Here is a 22,281-nt window from a genome sequence, read left to right as displayed (position 1 = left end):
AATTTTACAGATTTGGGAAGTGAGGCATAGAGAGGTTGAATGACTTTTCTGGGACCACAGAGTATACTTCATATATTGTATGCAGAATAATTAAGCTGAAAAATCTGTGCTGGTAAAATTAAAATTCTGGTTTTCAACACCATAATTTACACAAGAGCTGCTGTAACCTTCCAGTCCTATGCATAGAGATAGGCTGTTCAGTACCTCTGCCAAAACCTTGCTTCTTGTAGTCTGTGCTAAACCTTCCGAGGTCTGTGCAATTGGTTGCATGGTGTATAAGCGAGGCAATCAAGAAACAGAATCCCTGTGCCAGCAGGAGCTTCTTCCTTCAACTGCTTCACTGTGCATCTTAAGAGATTCTGTTTGCTCTAAATAGATATGAGTTTGGATTTTTTCATGCACAAGAGCTTCGTGGACTAGACCTAAAATATACTGAAAAATCTGGTTAGATTTTCAAAGTGTTTAATGATGGTTGATTGTCACCTGAAATCACTGTATTTCTGCAGAAACATATGTGAGCTGGTAATTGCATATTAGCAAAACAGAGTCATTCAATTATTATTCTGTAGGAAATTCTATTGCTGTAAAAACATCTATTATTATGTTACCCATTGTTGAGAGAGTACTCATAAAACCAGCTGTTATTTATTTCTGTTGTTAGCAATTCAAAGCTGATGTTATTGTTAAAGAGCATGAAGTAAGGGAGATTACATGAACCTCTTTCAACAAACACATTCATGAAGATGCCATTTCAGAAGTTCAGAGCTTTCTTTGGAGGACTGTCTTTCCAAGGAGCAAGGTAGTGCTTCATCTGCTGGTAGGATTGAGAATATGATCCTGTCCTTGAACTTCTCATGATTTAGGTATACTTGTTTAAACCTTGTTTAGCAGAAATGCAGATGAATAAGATGAATATGAGCTGAATAAGAAATTTTGGGTTTTTCACCTTTCTTCTTGTGCTGTGGCATCCACAGCTCTGACATTTGCGTCTTATTGAAGCCTTTCTCCAGCTCCAGGACCCTCCATGCCAGATGAAGCTGATCAGGAAAGGGCCACCTGAGCTGTATGCTGCAAACTAGTGGTGCACATCTTCCTTTGGACTTCATCTCTGGTCAGGTGGCATAAGTTTCATACATAAATTACAAGTTATTTAAAATATCTGCATATAAAACACTGCATATGAATATCTGTATGCATAAAACACTTGAGAGGTTTGGTTCAGTTAAATTGCATATGAAGTTCATTTGATGTGATTCAGGTTTTCCAAGGGCCAGGTATATGCAACTTCTAAAAGGCATCTGGCCACCTCGGATCTTTAAGTGCTTGCTGGTAGTTAAGGTTGTGGGGCCTTACTGGTTAGATATTCTTTGACCCAGCTTGAAATTCCTGCTGCTATTATTTGGTGTTTTGTTGATTTGGTGATACCACTTGAAGGTGTGTTCTGCTGCAGAAGAGATCTTGTCTTTCAGTGCTTTCACTGTCACCCCATGTATCCCTGCAGTTTAAAAGCTGATAAAGAAAGTAGTTTTGCTTGATTGGTAAGCTTAGTAATTTTTTTTCAGGCAGATTTGTTGTTGCTTATTGGTGTTGTATGAGCATGTCTTACACCTTTGTCACACTGGAAATCAGCATAAATGCGGTACTGTATCTGAGACTTTCCTGCCCTGTAGGACTTGCCCTGGATTCAGTGGATAACTGAAATAACAACCTACTAATGGTTTAAAGATCAGAAAAGAAAAAGTTAAGTATTAAATTTTATGTAACAGCTTGATTAAGAGCAAGAAGGTGTTCTCATTTTTCAAGCAATTTTATCTATAGTAAAAGAAACTTTTTAGGTGGGTAAGCAATTTTGATCTATTAGAGTTATTTAAATTGATCACAGCTACAAAGAACATTGCTACAAGAGATGAGGTTAGAACTCATTAGATTTCGGACTTCAGATATGTGCCACAGTACATCTCTTTCGTATGGAATGTAGGTAGGAAAAGCAAAGCACAGAGACCTGCCAGATCTGATAAGCCTCTGTTGTGGTGTTGAGAGCATCACTATGACATAGCCTGGATATCCAGATGAAGCTGGCCCACTGCTCCTCTTCTTTCTCAAGTATTGAAACAGGTCTGTTTTGTTAGTTTGTGCTTTTAGTATAGTTTTGTTTGGAAGCAACAGCAGAGGACCAAATAACAAGACCTGCATCATTCAGAAGCTCTCAGAACTGGTTTACTGTTGGTATTTGTTATTGATAATGATTTTGTGGCAAACACCCATGTTGTATGCAGGAGATGTCCAGTTTTTAAATTAGAAATATGCAATCGTTTAGATCTCTAATTGACTTGTCAAGCAGTCACATATTGTATATAACTGAGTTGCGTATTACTACGGCTGTAATCCATGTTCCTGCAATACCCTTTTTTCTTGACAAGTCATTGAATGAAAAATGCCAATTCACTTTGGCATTCAGAGCTTCCCTAATACTATTTCAGTGAAGGAGCCATATTTTTTTTCTACTGAGTGTTTGCTGAAACTGAAAGCCCCAACAGCTTTTGTGTGTGGTCCCCACAGAACTGCCCTCACAGTTGTACTGACATCCATCAAAGCACACCCATTCCCAGAGTGTAAAAGTACCATGTTACTGATGTCATCTCTCCATCTGCCAGCCGTGCTAGTGAACACCTGCAACAGTACCACTGGGAACACTTCAGGAACAGGGCAGGTTTAAAAAAATGAAATATGCCTCATGGTTGTTTTTTTTTAATTTCAATTTACATGAACAACAAAATACTCTGTCCCAAATGAAATGTGTTTGTGAAAAATTAACTTCAGCTGATTATTTTTCATCAGGGTAAAAAAGTTTGATGGAAGATTTTGTGCCTATAATTCTGAATATTAAACATCAATATAAATATCTCAACAAATACTACTTAAAGTTACCAGATGGAAGTAATAAAATACATTCCCATCTACACATAATAGACAGATAGAAAAGGCTGGTCTGATTTATTATCTCCAGTGATTCACACAGATAAATCACCAAACCTTTTTAAGGACTTGGGCACCAAAACTTTTGAAATGAAACCTGTTGGATAATGAGTAACTAAAAACTTTGAGAAAGGGCTTTTTTAGGAAATCTGCAAAAAATGGTATGTAAAGTTCACTATCGTTGTCTCCCTGAACTTGAATCTGCTGGATTCATCCAGCATCCTGGATCAACAAAATATCCCCCAATATGATACCAAAGGTCAGTCAAACCTTCTCCTAAACTGGGTTGATCTTCTGACCCTCCCACCCCCAAAACGCAAAGCCTGCACCCTAAATCACCTTCTCCAAAAGTATCTGTTTAATTTCTTTCATCGTTTCCCCACATGATGGAAACACCAGCAGCATCAACAGTGACGTGTTTCAATGAAAAACTGCCACCACATAGTATGTCTAATTATCCTGCTTTCGAAAGCTAATCTTTGCTGTTTTCCCCTTCAGAAGTGCTTGTGATATATATGGTGACAGACACAATGCAGTGGTACAAGCTATGATGCTACCCTCTTTTTCCAGAGTTCTGCTAATAACTGTGCCCACTGGGAAAAAAAGAGGGCGTAGCTACCCCCCAGGTGCAGGTACACCTCAGATGACCAAGCAGAACGCCATCGCTTGGCTTTGCGTTGTTTCTTGGTGGGACGGGGCCAGGGTGCTGGTTCTGCATTGGTACCCCCACATGGGACTGAATCACATGCACTGCAATTTCTGACTGGAGCCACTGCTGGCTAAGGCTCTGCGTGTGTTTCCTTGATATGGTTGATGGAGGTCACAGAGGGGGAACCTTTGTATCACTGTGAAACTCCTCAATTTTCTTTTCATATATCTTTAAAAACAGTAAAAGCGACTCCCACAGGGACAGAGACTGGATATGAGGGGGTGACTCCATCTGAGTTTGCTCTGCCTTCCCTGAGTGAGTGGGTGGGTGGGTGTTCCCACTGTTCTTTGCTCCCTCATTTTATGGTTTGGACATATTTTGAGCACACAAAAATCTCATTGACAGCCCATTGTGATGGGCTGAAGGAGTGTTCCAAACAGATTGTTTTCCAGGGTCTTTCCCTGGCATGATTCCTCACCTTTGACTGTTTGCAAAGCTGTTGTAACGTGTCCTGAAAGAAACCTGCAGAAGAAATGCTGGGCTGGTTCCTACTTGGCCAGGCTCCCAAGAGTGACACTACAGGTCAGTGGTTCTCTCCTGTGGAATCCCAGTCCTCTTCCGCATTCATTTTCCTCCTCTTTGTAGTCCCCTAATCTGATAAATCATGTGGGGAGAGGCAAGAGGAGGAGGGGGAGGAGTATGTGATGTAACCTCCGCTCTGGCAAAGTTACGGAACAACACCACGCCAGGGTGCCTGCAGCTCACGGTGGTTTTGTGATGGGTACCACTGGGAGGCTATGAATCGTGCTTAAGAGGCGTGAAGATCCACCACATCTGCATGAGACCCAGCAGGTGATGTACTCACCTCTCTTGCGGAGAAGAAAGCCGAGAACAACACCTGCTTAATGGCACACACTCTCGCAGCTTCTTGTTTTGCTGCCTGCCACGTGTGCCCACAGTGAGAGGAGCGGTGGCTGCGTGCTGAGGACACCCCTGAAGAAAGGGAGGCACAAAGCCAGCTGCACTGCTGGGGTAAGTCTGATCATGCCTCCTGGGTTTGCCCGTCCACCACAGGCTGTCGGTTCAGGGGAAGCAAAGGCAGTGGAGTGAGCTGGAATGGGTGTGGATTGTCTGAGGGCATGTAACCGCGTGAAATCCCTGCTGGATTGACTCTGAGCCAGCTGATAATCACCGACTAATCTCTCTGCTGGCAGATTCTGCCCAGATTATGAGGGCGTGGGGGTGTCTGTGTCAGGTTGTGTGTGAGCGGTGCTTGTGCTGAGGGTCTCGGGTATGTGTCAGAGAAACACACCAAAAAGGAGTTTGACTGCAATGATTGACAGCAGGAGAGAAATTTGTGCAAGTATGCTTCTGTCACCAGGCTGTGAGGTCTGCAGACAGGGAGGTGTAGCTACAGCACGTCATGTTGCTTGGTATTTTTCTCCAGAGTACATCTGTATACAGCTGGGACACAGCAAAGCCTTGTTAATTTTAATACATTTTATCCAGATGTGCAAATTTAAAATACAGTTGGTAAACAGTGCAAGGCACGCTTTATGCGTTTGTAGTTCCAGCAGAACTATATGGTCTGGGTATTAAGCCCTTCATATTCATAAGGCTCCTTAAAACAAATTTATATGAGTGTAAGAAGCCTTACATTAGGCTACAGCTTTCCCTGCCATGTGATGCACAAACTACTGTGCTGCAGGGACCCGGTGGGCACAGGAGAGTAGGGGACAGGTCCAGAGCAGGTGTGGGTACTTTTATACCCAGCAGCCTATGAGGAGCCAAAGGAGAAAATGTGCTTTTCTCAGTACCAGGAGGAGATGAAACTGGGAGAAAGCTGGTCCTGTGCGTTTGCTGGTGGGGAGAAGTAAGGCAGATAACACAAGCTGTTCAAAGTAACTGCAGTAAAGTGTTTTCTAGGTGAACTTCTGAATGCCATTGGAAAGGTCTCCTGCTAAAGGAAAGAAGGGAAGAGGAGGAACATCATATTATATATGAGTATTCTACTTTAATATACTGTATTATAGAATATATACAAGATAAACAAACTTAATGTATAAACTGGGCCTCAGAAAGGCAAATAACCAACATAGCTCAGTTAACATCTGTAGAGTTGCAGCAGTACTGAAGTAATCCCAAACTGCCTGCTAACACGGTGAATCTCCAAGAATGCCTGCAGAGGATGCCGTTATGCCTGCTGGTGTGTGTCCTTGCAGAAGTGTTGTGCCTACACTGCTTTAGAAAAAGTATCACGTGATTGATTTCCCAACACGGTACACAGAGCTCCTGGCTCTGGTATTTCACATGCAGCTAATCAGAGTATTTTTAGAGGTGAACTTCAACAAAATATCAAAATCTGGAAATAGAAGTTAAATAGCTAATCATTAAAGGAGGGTTCTCTTCCTTCCTTTTTTAAACATGACTCTAATCCTGGTCCAAAATTTAAATTTCTACAGAAAGAAAACTATTTTCTTTTCATTAGCTGTAGTCCCGAGTCTTTGTCTAAGGAGCCTCCTTATTTAAAATTCAGTCAAGGCTAGGATCAATGGGCTTAATCTCATCCAGGGGATGCTAATTTTTAATTTCTTTCCAGAACTTGTGATGGCTTCAACTTGGCAAAAGACTCAGGAATTCTACAATTGGGTCCTTGAAAGTGGAGGTAGGTAGAGATACTGTCTTAAATAGAATTTTCCACATAAATAGCATTATCATGAAGAACAAACCTAGAAGGAACAGGATCCTGTGAGCCTACATTTTTTTTGACTAAGCAGATTTTCACTTTTCCTTCTCCATGATCGTGAACTTCCCTCAAGTCTTGAAATATATCTCAGGGACACTCCATCTGGATCACGGTAAGGAATGAAGGGATGGGGGATTTCCGATTTCCATGGTTGGGAACTCTCAGCAGCTTTCTGTTCAATGTACAACAGGCTTTGACAGGATGATGAGCAGTATGTGCTCAGGATTGCCTTAAGTCTGGAATATTAAAGAAAGTGGAATTTTAAAAATCCATATTCGTGTGTCATGGGAAAGCTTAGTAGACCAAAGAGGTAATACTTTGAGGTTTAAACTCATTGTGAAGCCAGCAAAACCTATTATCAAATGAAATATTGACAGAAACTACTCCTCAGTGTTTGAGATCTGACATTTTGCAGTTATAGGAGACTGCAGATCTTCAATAGCTAGAGGTTCTGCAGGTCCATTTGGTCCCACGGGGCTCTGTTGGATCCCCAGATGTAAGGAAATGCCAACAAAGTGGAATGAAGGTAGAATGGAAGGCCTGCATGGTGGCTTTGACAGGAGAAGGACTTGGGGCATAGTGCTCAGGCTGTCAATGTTTCAGGACTTGAATTTCAGAAGTGTCTAAATTGGGATTCAGGACCTCTGATGGACTGTTAAATCCAGAAGTGGAATATCAGAGCTCTTGGCAAAGCCCATAACAGGAATACTAAAGAACTGGGAGGTTTAGAAGGGATGGGGCTTAACAGTGTAATGTAGACAGGGATGGCATTTAAAAAAAAACAAACAAAAAGCAAACCTTGAGGCCCACAGACTCACCAGTGAGCCAAGGACTAAAATTCAATAGAGGACTTTTGCAAGGAACCCAGGGCTAGAACCGTGAGAGGGATCTGGGGCTTGGAACTGGCAGGTCAGGAAGCAAAGGGAGATGCTGAGGGAGTTTAGCAGAGCAGTGACCACAATGGGAATAGGAAGAAAGCACGAATGGGAACTGGGGCATTTTTGCAGATGTAATGTATCCTGCAATATGATATGATCAGGGATGACGCAGGATTAGGAGGTGACATGACAGAAAATCTTTTGATCTTCCCTTTGCTGTAGGATTAAAGAGCATTTTTGGCAGGGAGAAGTGTTTTGTCTTTTTCTAGTGAAATGGCATGCTTTAAGAGAGTCCACCCTATGAGTAGACATAAAAATGAATGTGGAGAATTTCAGATATCCCGAGCATTGTGGGGCAGGGAGGAAATAGCACCAGTGACTGAAACAGTTTTATTATTTAGCTGTCAAGATTTACATTCCTGAAGAGCCAGAAACGGATGGGTTTGTTCTGCGAATCCCTGCTGCGTATGTCTTGAACTTTGTTAGCCCGTGTGTGGGACAGTCTTGCAGCCTGTGGTGGGGGCTCCAGCTCATGACAGGAAAGGTCTGTTCTCTGCTGTGCTGTAGAAGGCTGGTGCTCAGCAGAGCAGTCTTCTAGTACTACAGTCCCAACCCAAATGCTATTCTAAAGCCTTTCAGCAGAGTCTGGTACACACAGCTCCAGGGTACGAGAAGGACTGTGGTACTGTTTTGTACAGACACAAGATACCAATTTTCTTTTTGCTGGAAAGCATGCAGAAGGGAAGTAACTAAATATATTTGCCATCCAGTGTGCGGGATCTGCCATCTTTGGCTGTGTGTTTTGCTTTTCAGATCCAAGGACGGACCCGTGGCCCCTGGTCCACTCTCCACTTCCAGTCACACTTCTCTTTGCCTCCTACCTCTTTGTCGTGGCACTGGGGCCCTTCTACATGCGTCGACGGAAACCGCTGAAGCTGCGAGGCCTGCTGATTGCCTACAATCTAACCATGATGACATTATCAAGCTACATGTTTTACGAGGTGAGGAGACAGGATTGGATCCTAGGTAAGCATCTGGGAAGTGGTTGAATGCCAGAACCTTTTCAATGGCTTTTGTTGATGGACTGTAATGAAGGGAGTGAGAGCCAACTTCGACATGTCTATTATACCACAAGAGGAGCAGTATTGCTCTGTTGAAAGTGTTGTTTCTGAAGCATACCTCATTTCCTCCCATTTCTCGATCTTCCTCTCATTAATAAAATTTACATTGGAAGGTTCCTGGATGGACAAGTTGAAAGCTGAGATCTCCCCCATAGACAAAGAGCGTACAGAGGACATGGAACCTCCTCATTTTGTCTTGGGTCTGGCTGGTGAGGGCCACGTCTCCGAGAATAAGAACTGCTTTTCTAGACTTACGCAGTCCTCTCCAAGAGTGCCAAGCACACTGCAGCTTCCTGCTGCCGAGAGTACTGCCGACACTGTTTTCTGCTTGTTCTCAGTGCATAAGTCTTTCTACAAGCCGTTCCCTAGTTCAGATAGGCTGCTGAAAACTCTTCAAGGGAACATGGCTGAATAGGTTTGAAAAGCATGTTGTCGACAGTTTTGCCCTTTTAGTTTATAATACAATTGTTGCATTTAGTTAAAGCACATTGCATATTTTTTTTTTTTGAACAATTACTACTTGATCTGAGGACAGGTGTGAAAATTGCTTGTCTGTGCTTTGTTGCTGAGTTATATGGGTTACTTGGTCCGGGTTTTGGCATTCCAATTAATAGTCAAATGCAACCAGCCAAAACAAAACAGTATGGGATCTTTGCAAAGGAAAACAGTGTATTTTCAGAGAGATTCTGAAGCCTAGAATTCACTATTCCTGCTGAAGCATTTTTGAGCACTCCAGTGGTTACACAAAGAGTTACAAATATGCCCAGACTGAATTTTCTTTTTTCAGATTCCAGTAAGGATGTGCTTTGTTTTAGGTTTTTAATATTTGCTCAGCTGTATAAATTGCATAGATTTTCTGTCAGTGACTAGCAGATTAAGACCCTATTACCTTAGCATTAATATGCACATCTTTTAGAACCGATGGTGTTGAAAAGAAAATGGATCTCTATTGCTTTTCTTTTGTTTCAGTTCCTGGCAACTTCAATCTTGGATGACTACAGCTACCTGTGTCAGCCAGTGGATTACAGCCAAAGTGAACTAGGAATGAGGGTACAGTTCTATGCAAAACTTGCCTTAGGCCCAGCTTCACCTGTGGGTATGCAGATTGTTTTACTTATAAATAGCAATTTGCATGCCTAAGAAGGCTTGTACTCCAGTTTGTTGCTTGTAAACCTGTTTCAGCAAATTGATTGCTTCAACAGTTGCATTCGCTTTAGTTGTCTATAAATTAATCATCTCAGTCAACATAGCCATCTAAGTTTCCTCTTCGAGGGAGACAGGGTGATCCAATCATCTGAAGACAGATTTCTAGTATAGATATTGCAAATTACCTCTGAAATGTATGTGACTCATTCAATTGACTATATAAGGATTCTGGGTGATCACTGTCAACAAGAAAACAAATTTTTATATACTCAGCTTCACGTGACAAATCTTAGTCAACATTTCTTTTAGCAGAGGGATTTAGCTAAAACTGTTCCTTGTCTGGTCATAACTGCGGGTGGGGGTGGGGGTGTCTCACCAGCTTCAGCTTTTCAAAATGCTGCATAAGTTTTTTCTGTTTGAATTCAGAGCTATTCTGCTTTGGCTCCGGATATAACCAGGCTTTGAACAGATGCAAGCACGGATATTTCTTTTCAGGTTTTCAGATACTTGTCCTTAGGCTAGAACATTTTCTGAGCAGCTCAACCTTGCCTCATCAAAGAGCAAGCAACTTAGCAAACCAATCATCTGACCAGCCAAAGCAACCCTGAATGCCTTTCCACGCCCCAGATCAGCAAAAAATAAAACAAGACCAACCAAACAAACAACAAAAAAGAAAAAGCAGTAGCTGTAAAAGAGTCCCTTAGTTTTTGCCCTTTGCGGTCGATCCCTGGTGGGCAGCGTTCACACAGCGCACAGTTGGAAATCTCAGGCAGTGAGACTGAGCGATGGTTTTGCTTTGAGGTCTAACAGCGTTTCCTTGTGCTGCCCAGCAGATGGCAAGAGTGTGTTGGTGGTTCTTCTTCTCCAAAGTCGTCGAGCTGCTTGATACGGTAAGGAGGGCTCAGCTCGCTTGCACAGTGGGACTGATGCTGTAAATAAATCACTTCCTTGTCAGAAAAGGGCAGGGTGCCAGAAGCTAACGTCCTCAGTTGATCCTGTATTGATTTGGTTGACGCTTTTCAGTAAATGCTGTTTTCATGTGTTCTGCTCTGCCTGTTTGTGGGAATAAGGCTGATACTGTTAAAGAAGAGGGATTAGCTTCAGCGTGCTGGTTTTTGACAGCGTTTGGCCTGCAAGAGTACAGCACCACCACTGGATATCATGCCACTAGGCTTCCTCAGAAGCTCTTTTCCAGAAGAAAAGAATCACTGCTGTCCAGTTTGACCACCTCTGTCCCAGTGGCTGCAAGTTCGCTCCCTAGCACCCTTCCTGCGGGCAGGCATTCCCTCCTGACCACAGTGCTAGGGGAGAAGCTTTAACCTTGGCTATTGCCCGATGGTCCCCCCATATCTCAGCTACCAGTTGATTAAGGCTGCCAGGCAGTATCTGCTCTTGCCTGTCTGGCTGAGTAACAGTGGTTAGTTGGGCAGTAAAGAAACTGCAAATGTACAAGTATTCGTCCTGGCATTTTTTGCTACCACAGATTATCCCAAAGTTGTGGGTTAAAGGTTTGTGTCCTGCGTTAGACTGAACATTCACCTGAAGACAGTACCATTTTATAGCTTGTCTTCAGGTCTTCTCCTATTTTAAAAAAGAACTAAATGACTGAACTAAGGGAATCCCACCTCTCTGCTTGGTCAGCAGGAGAAGCAGTATCCTGGCCTAAGACTTCACATTCTAGTGCTCTTTAGGGTGTGAGTTGACAACACACTGACTGAAAGTGGATTGTCACGTGGAGGCCTCCTAGGCCTGTTGCTGTTGGGTTGACCAATCCTCTCTGTTTTCATCAGCAAGAAAAGCAGCTTTTTGCCCGTCCTGAGTCCCTGAAAAGCAGATTCACTTTTTGTTATGTGTGTCTGCATGTGCACGCTGAAATACAGTGACCTGACATGTATACATCTGCCAAAAACATTCTCTTTACTAATGCATATTTCAGAAGGGTTTGGGCATTCAACACAGCACTTTTTCTGTAGATCATTGTCTGGCATTGTTAAACATCTAACCTATGTCCTGAAAAGGACCAGACCCCCACAGCTGTAAATTGTATGGAAGCTCAGTCAGAGTCTCAGATGTGTCCTCTTTGGGCCTTGGGTCTGAATCCAAAAGGAAAAATAGTTGGGGCTTTGTGGAAAAAAATCTGCCTGCTAATTCCTCCCTATTCCAGATAATACAAGATCTATGGCATGTGTTGAATTTCACCAGTTTTTGTCAAGAGCAGAGGAAATGGGTTTGGGAAATTCAGAATCACCATTAACTATTTTTTATCAGTTTTCTACTGTAAAATCTTCTTTTTAAACACATCAGCTCAAGATTTTCCTTTGTCTGGCTTCTTTCAGGTTTTCTTTATTCTGCGCAAGAAACAAGACCAGGTGACTTTTCTGCACGTGTACCATCATGGCACTATGCTGTTCAACTGGTGGTCAGGTGTCAAATACGTGCCTGGAGGACAAGGTATGCTTCTGGAGACACCTTGTGATTCAGTTTTCTTCTTGCTGTGGAGATAGCATGAGCAATGCAGATGGGCTGACTGGCAGGTAGGAAGCTCACCTGCCTCCAAAGGTGTGGGAAATGTACATTTCAGCTGATACTATCTGCTCAGCTCTTTGGGCTATTTAGACTGCTATGTTCACTTCATCCAGGCTTCATCCAGAATGAGAATGTGCCCACAGAATGTGGCCAAACAGAAACAGTAACATCCTATACAAAGTCTATGTATATGTCCACCCAGACCACATTCAGCTGGGCCTGGTGCAGCAGCCCAGGTCCTGGGTCTCCATTTCCTGCTCTGACTGTGTCCAGCTTAGTCCTCACTCCCCTTTCTGGTCTGTGTCTGGGCTGCTTCTCCTTTTTGCTCCACCAAAAGAGAAGCACCTGAGTACTAGGCCACTATAGGTAGTAGGCCCTACACAAGACGCTGGGGTATTCTTTTTTGGGAAGCCATTTTGGCTACATGGCCTTAACACCAGAATGGTATGAAACACTTAGGTCAGAAATAGTATTCTCATCTGCCTTTGAAGCTCTTCTCTGTCTCTGAACACTAGATATAGGATGGATATATGCTGAAGGAGAAGGGAGAATATTACCTGCTTCCTAGGCAGAGTCTGAAGGTACACGTGTAGGGATGATATGATGTATTTTGAAAGCATCGTCACAATGGCTGTGAGCTCATCACAGTGTTAGTCTTGAAATGCTTGTGTGACTTGTTCATCCTGACTTCTTTACTCCTCAGCCTTCTTTATCGGAATGTTAAACTCCTTTGTACACATCTTCATGTATGGCTATTACGCCCTGGCCAGCCTGGGACCACAGATGCATCGCTACCTATGGTGGAAGCGTTACCTAACCATCATGCAGCTGGTAATTAGTTCCATGTGTTCCTCTCTGTACTTTGTGTGATGGTGCGATGGCCCCTGCTGTCTGTCTCTGTTCTCTTACTGGCTCAAGTCTTCTGTTTGCTGGCTATGGAAATCACAGTGTCCTCAGGTGTCCTCATGTACCACTGTGAGAGGTGAACTGACTGGTGTCCTGCTTTGAATAACTCAGAAAACCAGCAAGAGGCTTTCACTGACCATATCAACTAATAAGACCCCACCTTTGTAATGTGAAGGAGAGAGAAAAATTGACAACTAGATTTCTCTCTTTGTTGTATACGGTAGCCTTTTCCCCTCTGGAGACCTGAAAACAGAGCTTGGTTTCGAGAGGTGTGGGGCAGTAACTTGGGGAAACTTTGGCTTCTTGGTAGGGCAGGAGTTTGGGCAGTTCATTTTGTTTCTTCAGAAAGGAAAATTATGTCTATACTGCAGGCAAATGGAGGCGAGTTAAAAAAAAGAAAATCCCTTGGGATTTTCTTTCCCTCATCTCTGAAGAGGTGGCAAATCCTGACAATCCTGTGGCTTTGCAAAGCCACAGCATAAAAACAATGTTCCAGACAAGAACAATGATTATAGTTAGGCATTTGTGAGAGTTAATTACACACAAAGAGACATTATGCAAACAAAAAGTATGCAGTTACCAGAGAAAAGGAAGAAAAGATAAGGTGTATGTAAAATAGTGGTGCACTGAAGGCTGGTCCGGAATTCTTATTTATCCTGAATGGTGAAAGCAGAAAAAGTAAGTGTTGCATGAGATGAAAAAGTATTTGTAGTGCAAAATATAGCACAGGAAATAAGTTTTTGTTTAACATACTTCTGGCAGGTAGAACTCATTGCTTCAATGTGACAGTAAAATATTTTTATTTTTAAAGGATTAATGTTTGAATGGATAACAGTAGCATTTTTAGTTCCTCTCTGTAAGATAAAATACAAATCAAAATAATTATGGGTATAGTAATCTGATTACCAATGAGGAAGAGTCTTCCACCTTTAGTTTCCATGTTCCAAGATCTCTGTTACCGGCCCATGGCAGAGAAATGGCACAAGGGCAGTGGTCTGTCTGCTCCTAGGCAGGAGAGGCTGGATTCCAGACCTGCTCCCTACAGCAGTGGGCAAGCCTCAGTGTTTGGTGGATGTGTGACACCCCTTCATGTTGGGAAAACACTGCTGGGCTCAAAGCACAAGTTTTTCAGAGGTGTCAGGAGAAGCAAGCAGGTGATGCTCTGGGTTGGGGACACTACTAGTATATTGTGATACTCTTTAAGATGTCCCTAATGGTCAGTTGATATATGTCTTATGTAGGTTCCTTAATCTGGCTGCTTCTTTTTTCCCCCTCTTCCAGTGCCAGTTTGTGGCCATTGCTGCTCATTCTTCTTACAACCTCTTCACAGAATGTCCCTTCCCTGATGGCTTCAATGCTGCAGTCTTCCTCTACATTCTCAGCCTCATTGCTCTCTTCCTACACTTCTACTACCGGACCTACATTAGGGGAAAGCAGGAGAAGCTGACTTAAAGAAAATCAAAGAGGAAAGTGAGCACCGTCTGATGAACTTGCACATTTTCTGCTGCTTCTAAAATGATTGGATGAAGAAAACTTATTTGGGGAGTGCATGTGAGGCTCATGTGTGCAGACTCACAGTTGCCTTCCAATATCTCAAGTTAGGGAGAAAAAAAGAATGACATAAACTCAGGGTTTAAGGTACTGAGGAGCACACTTAATTAAGCTGATGCAAAGCCAAGCCAAGTAGTCATCAGCATAGCAGCCTTTGTGAAATTAGCACCAAAAGATCTCCTCCTTACCTTCCATCTGTTAGCTCAGTTTGCAAGATCTAGCATCCAACCATGACTCCCTGGTCATGTCTTAGGTTGTAGAGAGTTTCTTCGCATTCATAAGACTGTTTCAGCTTTACTGTTCTAAATCAGGCAGGATCAGGTGTCTCCAGCCTTGAAAGTAGTGTCCAGGTAACAGCATCAGCCAGGAACTCACTGAGACAGCAGGATGCCCTGACCTATATGCTGCATCCCAGCCTTTCCTCTTAAGGATGCTCTCCCTGGGACTGGGGTGAATTACAGCTATATGGCCCTGATGGTTTAACTTTATATTAGTATAAGCATGAAGGAAATTTGTCTTTACATTGTCCATCTGGACAGGTGCCTCTGTTCCTTCACTCTTTTGAAGCTAAAGAAAGCATTATTATTAGCACCTTCATCCTTAAGTAACAAACTAATACAGTAAGAAACATCATGTACCGTTTTCTGGAATGCTTGTTTGCCTTTGGTTGCTCTCATAACAATAGAGAGCTTTTAATGCATGAAGACTACTTGGAATCTCTCCTTATAGATGCCATATTTTTTAGTAGAAAGAACAGATTTGTGGTTCCCTATTCATAACTTTTTTACTCTACTTTGTTATTATTGTTAATAATATTATTATTGTTATTTCAAAATTTTGCCTCTTACTACAGATAAAAAAATTTATGCCACTATAAGCAACCAGCTCCACTAACTAGTTGTACAAGTATTAATACAAAATGTATAAAGTCAACCCACTGGCTAGCGCAAAGGAGCATAGCTCCATTGACTGTAGCACTTACTTGTTGGCTTCTTTTTTGCTCCTAAATCGATTACAACTAGAATTTGGTATTTATATTCACCTGCAGACAGTTAAATACTGTTAAAGTTTTGATCTGCTAGTGCTTTGAAAATCCTAAATTCAGGTTTTAAACTACAAAGTGGTATTTATTTATTGCATTCACCTCTGTTGATTAAAACAAGTATTGTGAAGTAGTGATTTTTTCACAGTTGAAATACAAGGCTCTTGAAGGAGGGAATTAGAATTAGTAACATGCTGGATTGCCATTGCCAAGCCAAATTCACCTCAAATGTAAAGAAGTCCAACTCCTCTGGGAATGTCCAGAGGATTAGATGCGAGCCTGAACCTAGCAAACGGATGTACACAAAGAAAAAAAATAAAAAAAAATATGCTCTATACCAATCTGGTTATGCAAAATAAACACAACTTGTTCATTACTGGTCTGTGTTCATATGCCAAACCTCTCCTTTAGCTACTACATGCACATGTATAAGATAAAAAAGTTGTCTTCCATTCCTTGCTCTCCTTACCTTCACACACATACACAAAGGATTTGCTTACATTACCACTATGACACATCATAAATGTCATTCCTTTAATTTGGGTAGTCTTTCTTCTGGTTTTCACTGGTGACTATGAAAAGTAAGCAGGGCTTATTTTACGTCTATGTGCTAGCTTGTTTTCTTCCTGTCAAATAGTTTTCCACACTACTTACTATATAAGTTGTACTGCCTTTGCATACTAGAATGCTAGTTTTGTTAGAGCTTTAAATAATAAACCTCTGGGTGGGTCCTCCATTCTTCCCTTTGTTTGGTAAGACAGGAAAAAGAAAATCTGCTGTGTATCTAACATACTGTGTTCATGTTGAGGTTTCCCCAGAGGCTCCTCTGGCACTGAAGACTTAATACAAGTACAGCTGTTTCATTACTCCTGTCCACTTAATAATTCACTTATGGCCCTATGCTGCTTAAACCATCAGTACGTTTAGCTCCCTAGTTTCATGGTAGAGCATACTTCCCTGCAGCTGTCTGAATTATCTATACTTACAAAGAAATCTAATTAATTAAGCTCTTTTGCCTATATGTGAGGGGATCACGAGTAGATCTCAACCTCAGTTTCTGCTCACATAAGCTTTTTCAGATTGTAGTTACTAATTTCAAGGACTTCACTACTTATTTTATTCCAGAGTAAGCATCCCTTATTTTGATTTTCCTTGATTCACTCATAATTCATGACTGATAAAAAATTAGAAATGAACATGAAATTTGGCTTACTCAATGTTTTTCCAAATCTACTGCTTCTTAAAATATATACATTTGTAAACATGTCATTTAGCTTTTTTTAAAGCATCCTATGCAGCTTAGTTTGTGTCTGTGTATGACAGAGCTTCCCGCAATGGATTCTGGAACTGTGACTGGCCACGTAGTTTGTAACAAAATAAAAAATATGAATATTCTACCTGACAGCTTGAAGTGACTGATCACCTAGATCACATGCCACCGTAACTATTTGTCCTAGACATGCAACCTTGGATCGATCTATTCCTGTCCCTCTTTCTCATAGCCTGAGTGAGTGGCCTGATCTTGTCCTTTTGAATTGGTAAGAGCTTTTTGTCAGTGTGACTTCAAAAGCCATAGGATGAAAATGAAGTATTTTCAGTTGGATGATAAGAAGGAATTAAGTTTGCCCAGAAACACCATGCTTTACATACAGAAATAGATACTAGTATGGAGCGTGGCCCTTACAAAAGCATCGATGCAAACAAAATTCACTTGTGAGAGTACTTGCACTAGCAGTGAAGATAAAATTGCATAAGTATAGCTGAGTGGCTCTGCAGGTCTTGATTATTTGCTCCATCAGATAGCACTCACTTGTCTTCATTCTTCTGTTGTAAATTGGGTTATCACAGTTGGTACTGTCCACTTGGGGAATCCTGTTGTGACCAGAGCAAAAACCTGAGAGGAGAGGTAGTGCTCCTGGAATTTAAAAGAGAATAAAAGCACAGAATGAGATTTCCCCCTTTAAGATCAAGTCCCTAAAGTTAAAGATTGCATCACAGTAATACATTGTAAGTCAAAAAGACTGGAAATTATAAATCACAAGTTTGAATGATTCATGCTGTCTGGCAGAGTCCAAACCTTTGAGGGTGAATTGAAAATATCCTGTCGCAGCTGGTTTTATAGAAACCTCTGGGCCAAATGCTGATTCCACCAGTATCAATGACAAAGCCTGCAGATTTCACTGGGAACAAGATGGCACAGCTGTGTGAACAGCAATGCACTCAGTGACACAGCCTGGTTTGCGTGTGAGCCGACTGGAGTGTTATTGAAGCTTAACAGATGACTTTTAAGGGCACAATTGTGTGCAAGTTTTCCCCTTATAAAATGTTGGTCATTATACGTTCTTAGAGTAGTTTACATTCACAAGCTGTAAAGCATAATGTAAGTAGTCTGTTTAAATGAATAAGCTTGATATCTGGTAGTGCTCAGCATCTTTCCTGCTGTTCAAGTCAATGTAAATTATGGATGTTCTGATCAAATTACTTTTGAATTAACCAGACCGTTTACTCAATGCTTACTTTCCCTCTGAAGATAAATGAGAGGGATTTTCATTTTAATCAAAACAAAATACAGAAAAGAAAATCAATTACTCTTTAATGTTTTTTTCCATCACTGTGTGATGGAAAGTTTCCAGAGGAGCTTGGGCTTAAAATTGCAAAACAATATAAAATGCAGGAGCATCACTGGGTTTTAAATATTGAATTTTTTTATATGATCAAAAAATATGTCAGTGTGTGTTTTTTTTAAAAAAAGGCAAAAGAATTACTCTAAACAATTAATTAAGCAAAAGCAGAATACAGTAGACTGCTTTGTACAATAAATAAAAATCTGTTGATACAGATGTAAAACACCTCCAAGCCAAACATTAAAAAAGATCAGCTGACCCTATAAATAGAACAGTGTGAATTTGCTGAATTCATTAATGAATAACTCATGGATTAGGGCTTGATAGGTGGAGTGCTCACATCCAGATGTTTACTGTGATTTGTCAATGGCCTTGTACTTAATCCTCCTGAACAGGAAATATGCGTCTTTTCTCTGGGGTCTCCCTTGGGGACTGTGGCAGTCTCTCTGGCCTGAATCATCTCAACACAGGATCAGGCTGCTGGGGAATTAACTAAGTGGGGGAGGCACGGATTTGCCTTTAACCCCTTCGGTTGCTTCTCAGCTTCAGATGACTTCCTCACCATCTGCCATGATGGGAATGTTATTTAGTCAATACATGGAGAAGAAACAAAGTAGTCACCCACATCACCCCACAAGGCACATTTGTGGGGTGCCTGTCCCCACAAAATGTGTCGAAGCACACACATTGAGTCCCACCACCCCTGAGGAGGAGGGCTGTGGGCAGATTAAACTTCGAGAGACTGGTGTACATCTCTCCACATCTCAGTTCTATTTTAATTTTTGTAGTGCTGCAGCTCCACAGCCAGTGATAGGGATGGCCCAAGAGGGTGTGTTTGTGAAAAGACTGGATGTCCTCAAGGTGTCCTTAGGTGTGCCAGAGAGTGTGTATGTAGTGTGTGTGTATGCGTGTTTGTGTATGGGTAGATGAATGCAGCCTTTGCAGACTATCCCCATTGCTCACTTCTCAATGTGTGACATCCTCACATGGGATGGGTCACACATTTCGCTCTGTGGGAACATCCTACTGAACAACAGCTCCCAGCAGCCACACAGCTGCCGCTCCTGCTATGTAATGGTATGATGGCCTGGATCAGCCAGTTGCATCTGTCCCAGTACCTGAGAGCAGGGGGAGGCCAGTGCAAAGCTGAAAATGCAGCAGAAGACGGGAGGCAGTCACAGAAATCTCATATGTGGTGCACAGGATTACGCAGGTCTGACCACAGGCATGCGTTATTCACGTCCCCAGCATGATGGCTGCACCAGGCATTAGGGTATGTCCTTCTTTTCTCCCCGTGGAAGTGTTGGTAAGGTAGCCTGCCTTCAGGTGAAAGAGAATCTGCAGTCTGAACAGTGTTTCTTCTTCTCCAAAGCTTGTATTAGTGTCTCATAGGTGCTAGCTGGTAAAGTAGGGAATCTAAAAAGAATTACATTTTGGCAGCCCCTTGATGCTGCCTAACCAGGGGAGTCCCATTTACTAGCCACTTGTCCAGCCTCAGGAGAAAACTTGCGAATGAGGTTGCAGGATAAGGCACTAATGGTGCTGTATGGACCAGATGGGGGGAAAAGAAACATCCCAGTCAGAGGGCAATGACAACTGGATTAGAAGAACTGAGTGGCAGTGGGAGCCGGAGAGAAGTTTTGGCGTGGATGTGCTGGGGTGTAAGGGACTGATTGGCATGTGTGCATGTGATCAGGGTAGTAAATACTTTTTGCTAAATCACAGGTATGGGGACAAATAATTTCTTTGTCAGGGAGTGCCTGGTTAAAGCATCAGTAGCACATCTCAGCACTTGGTATGTCTTACTATTCTGCATGTCATCCTTTCTCTCCAGTACCTTGGCTTTCTGCTGGTAGGACTGCTCTTCAAGAAAGTGTTAGTCTTTTCATCACACTCAAAATATTAAGGATGCTAAATAAGAATTGCTCTTTAAAATTCCCTGCTTGGAGTGGATTTTCTTCCATTTTAACAGCATCCTCCGACTCCTCTTCACCCCTTTCTCCCCTCCTCCTATGTACCCACATATACAGACACCATACCAGAGTCTCAGAGTTGTTAAAACTGCAAAGAAAGTAGTTATATTCTACTCAAATGCTATACAGAGCTGCCATATATTCCTGATGTACCAATTAATAATGTACATTTTCTTCATAATGTTTTCAGTGAGGCTTTCAGCAAGATGAATGTGGGCAGGTCTGTCTTTTTATCCGCACTTTAGGGGATAATCCCATCTGCCTGCAAATTCAGGATGTGAACACTGCAACACAACATTTAGAAGGGCTAGAAACTTGGGGTTTAATCAGACGAGAATTTAAATTCAGCATCGTTTCTCCCAGGCGTCAGCTAAGTGCAGCTCCCTGTTGGTGAAGGAACGGCAGAATGGATGCAACCGTTTGAGCAGCAGCAAGTTTCCCAGCTCTGTCTGCACTTTCTCTGTCACAGTCCTGAGGGTACTTAAGGCATAGGGGAATTTTCGAAAATGTCTCTGTGATTGAGAAGGGAAGTGTAGGAAGAGGGTTGAGAATGGATGGATGTGGGGATTTTGTGAGGGGTGCTCGAAAGAGCGGGGAGATCTGTGATGCTTAGCATGTGTATGTCCTTCTAGGGGGCTGGGGTTTGTTCTCCAGCCCGTGGGGACTCACCTAATGAAGTGACAGGTCACATAAATACAGCGTAATTGCAAGCAAAAGCAAAATGTAACCCTTGCGGTAGGAGGTCCCTGGAAGGCAGTTTTGCAGATGGGTACAAGGGTTTGTATGTTCAAATACATGCAGGAACAGCAGGCTAAATGACAAAAAGTACAGAGGTGAGGGAGCAGGCACAGGTGCTGGCAAGTCATCTGTTTTATGTTGTGTTACCAATTATATTTGTATGCAGGTAAAAGCACAGCTGAGCGTCTGTGGATGCCTGCCTGCTACCAGACCTGTGAAAGGGACATAGTCATTGAGCAAACTCCAAAGGTGTTTGTTGCAATAGAAAGGTGTCACAGTTCCTGAGGTGCATATTATTAATTTTGACTGGCATTGCCTTTGAGAGATCTGTATGACTTGTCCAGGCATGTTTCCTCTTGAAGTAAATGATTATTCCTGCGGCAAGGTTTGGAGGGAGAATATCTTGCATTAGAGGAGCTGACAGAGCTGGGAAAACAGAATAATTTTCCAGTGTGCAAGCCCTTCCGCTGGCTATAATCCCTTACATGCATCGATAACAGATCAGGCATTAGTTGTCAGGGTACACAGGTGTGTCTCTATTTATCAGTTTGTTAGTCCTAAAGGATATTATACTACATTTTTCAGGTTGGATACATTATTCTATTAAATAACTGTAAATAAAAGAGCCATTATTTCCAAAGGGGTGCTCTAGAAAACTTTTGCTTCGAGGAATTACTTGTGTGAATAAAGTGATCTTTTACTTCACAGGCACAGTGGCAGAACAGGTCAGCGATTCTGCGCTCAGTTCTCAGAGGCACATTATAGAACATGACCATGTCTCGGGCAAATCATCACTTAGAATTACCATTTTATATAATTACGGTTTTCTGTTTTGGCACTGTTGTTAATATCTTTAGGCATATTTCATACACAGAGGTAATGTTTTAAATTAAGTGAAAACTCACCAATCCTGGTGTATCTAGGTAAACTATGGATTCAGTAAAATTGCCACTGCAGTGATGCCAACTTCTGGCAAAATGTTTTTTCACTTAATATTTTCTATACTTGATTTTATTAGAAACCCAGAAGCTCCACAAGAGTGAAGTGTTATATATATATATAGGTTTTAATCCAACAGTATTTGTATACATATTTAGTATATTCCCCTGTAGACCTTGAATAGAGTAGATGAGTTCATGGTTTGAATATAGAAAATAAGATCTTAGCGCTGATTATATTACTGAACTGCAATTGAAGTCGTTGTGTAAGGCTGCTTCAGTTCCTTTTCTCTAATAAAACGTGCATCTACTGAAACGTATCAGCCTTGACCGGGTTTAAGAATGTATCAAAGGGAAAGTACAGTCCCCAAACGCCAGCATGAAGTTACCCTGGTACAAATGTTGTTGCCTGCTGGCTTTGGAAGCACCTTTTGCAGCTGCACCAATTCCATGATAAACTGGGGGGG

The 22,281-nt window shown here is 42.0% G+C and overlaps 1 protein-coding gene across 5 annotated transcripts; it reads left to right on the top strand.

The window, feature by feature from the left end:
* Positions 1–689: 689 nt before the first annotated feature.
* Positions 690–22,134, top strand: LOC101921045 (elongation of very long chain fatty acids protein 4-like). Of its 5 annotated transcripts, none has more exons than XM_055808545.1 (9): positions 690–4,657; positions 5,552–5,831; positions 6,225–6,290; positions 8,063–8,250; positions 9,340–9,420; positions 10,347–10,406; positions 11,853–11,967; positions 12,746–12,873; positions 21,585–22,134. In XM_055808545.1, exons 2-9 carry the CDS (start codon positions 5,801–5,803, stop codon positions 21,639–21,641), a joined length of 726 nt encoding a protein of 241 aa, XP_055664520.1. In that variant the 5' UTR covers positions 690–4,657; positions 5,552–5,800; the 3' UTR covers positions 21,642–22,134. The 5 variants fall into 5 exon arrangements, with proteins under 5 accessions (XP_055664520.1, XP_055664518.1, XP_055664515.1 ...); XM_055808543.1 differs by lacking the exon at positions 21,585–22,134 and adding an exon at positions 14,279–16,277 and having other exon boundaries at positions 692–4,657; XM_055808540.1 differs by lacking the exon at positions 21,585–22,134 and adding an exon at positions 14,230–16,277 and having other exon boundaries at positions 695–4,657.
* Positions 22,135–22,281: the final 147 nt, after the last annotated feature.

Source organism: Falco peregrinus, chromosome 6 (assembly GCF_023634155.1).
Source record: "Falco peregrinus isolate bFalPer1 chromosome 6, bFalPer1.pri, whole genome shotgun sequence".
Classification (NCBI taxonomy): domain Eukaryota; kingdom Metazoa; phylum Chordata; class Aves; order Falconiformes; family Falconidae; genus Falco; species Falco peregrinus.
The sequence above is the reverse complement of the archived record's forward strand: the minus strand, read 5'-3'. Positions and strand labels throughout refer to the sequence as shown.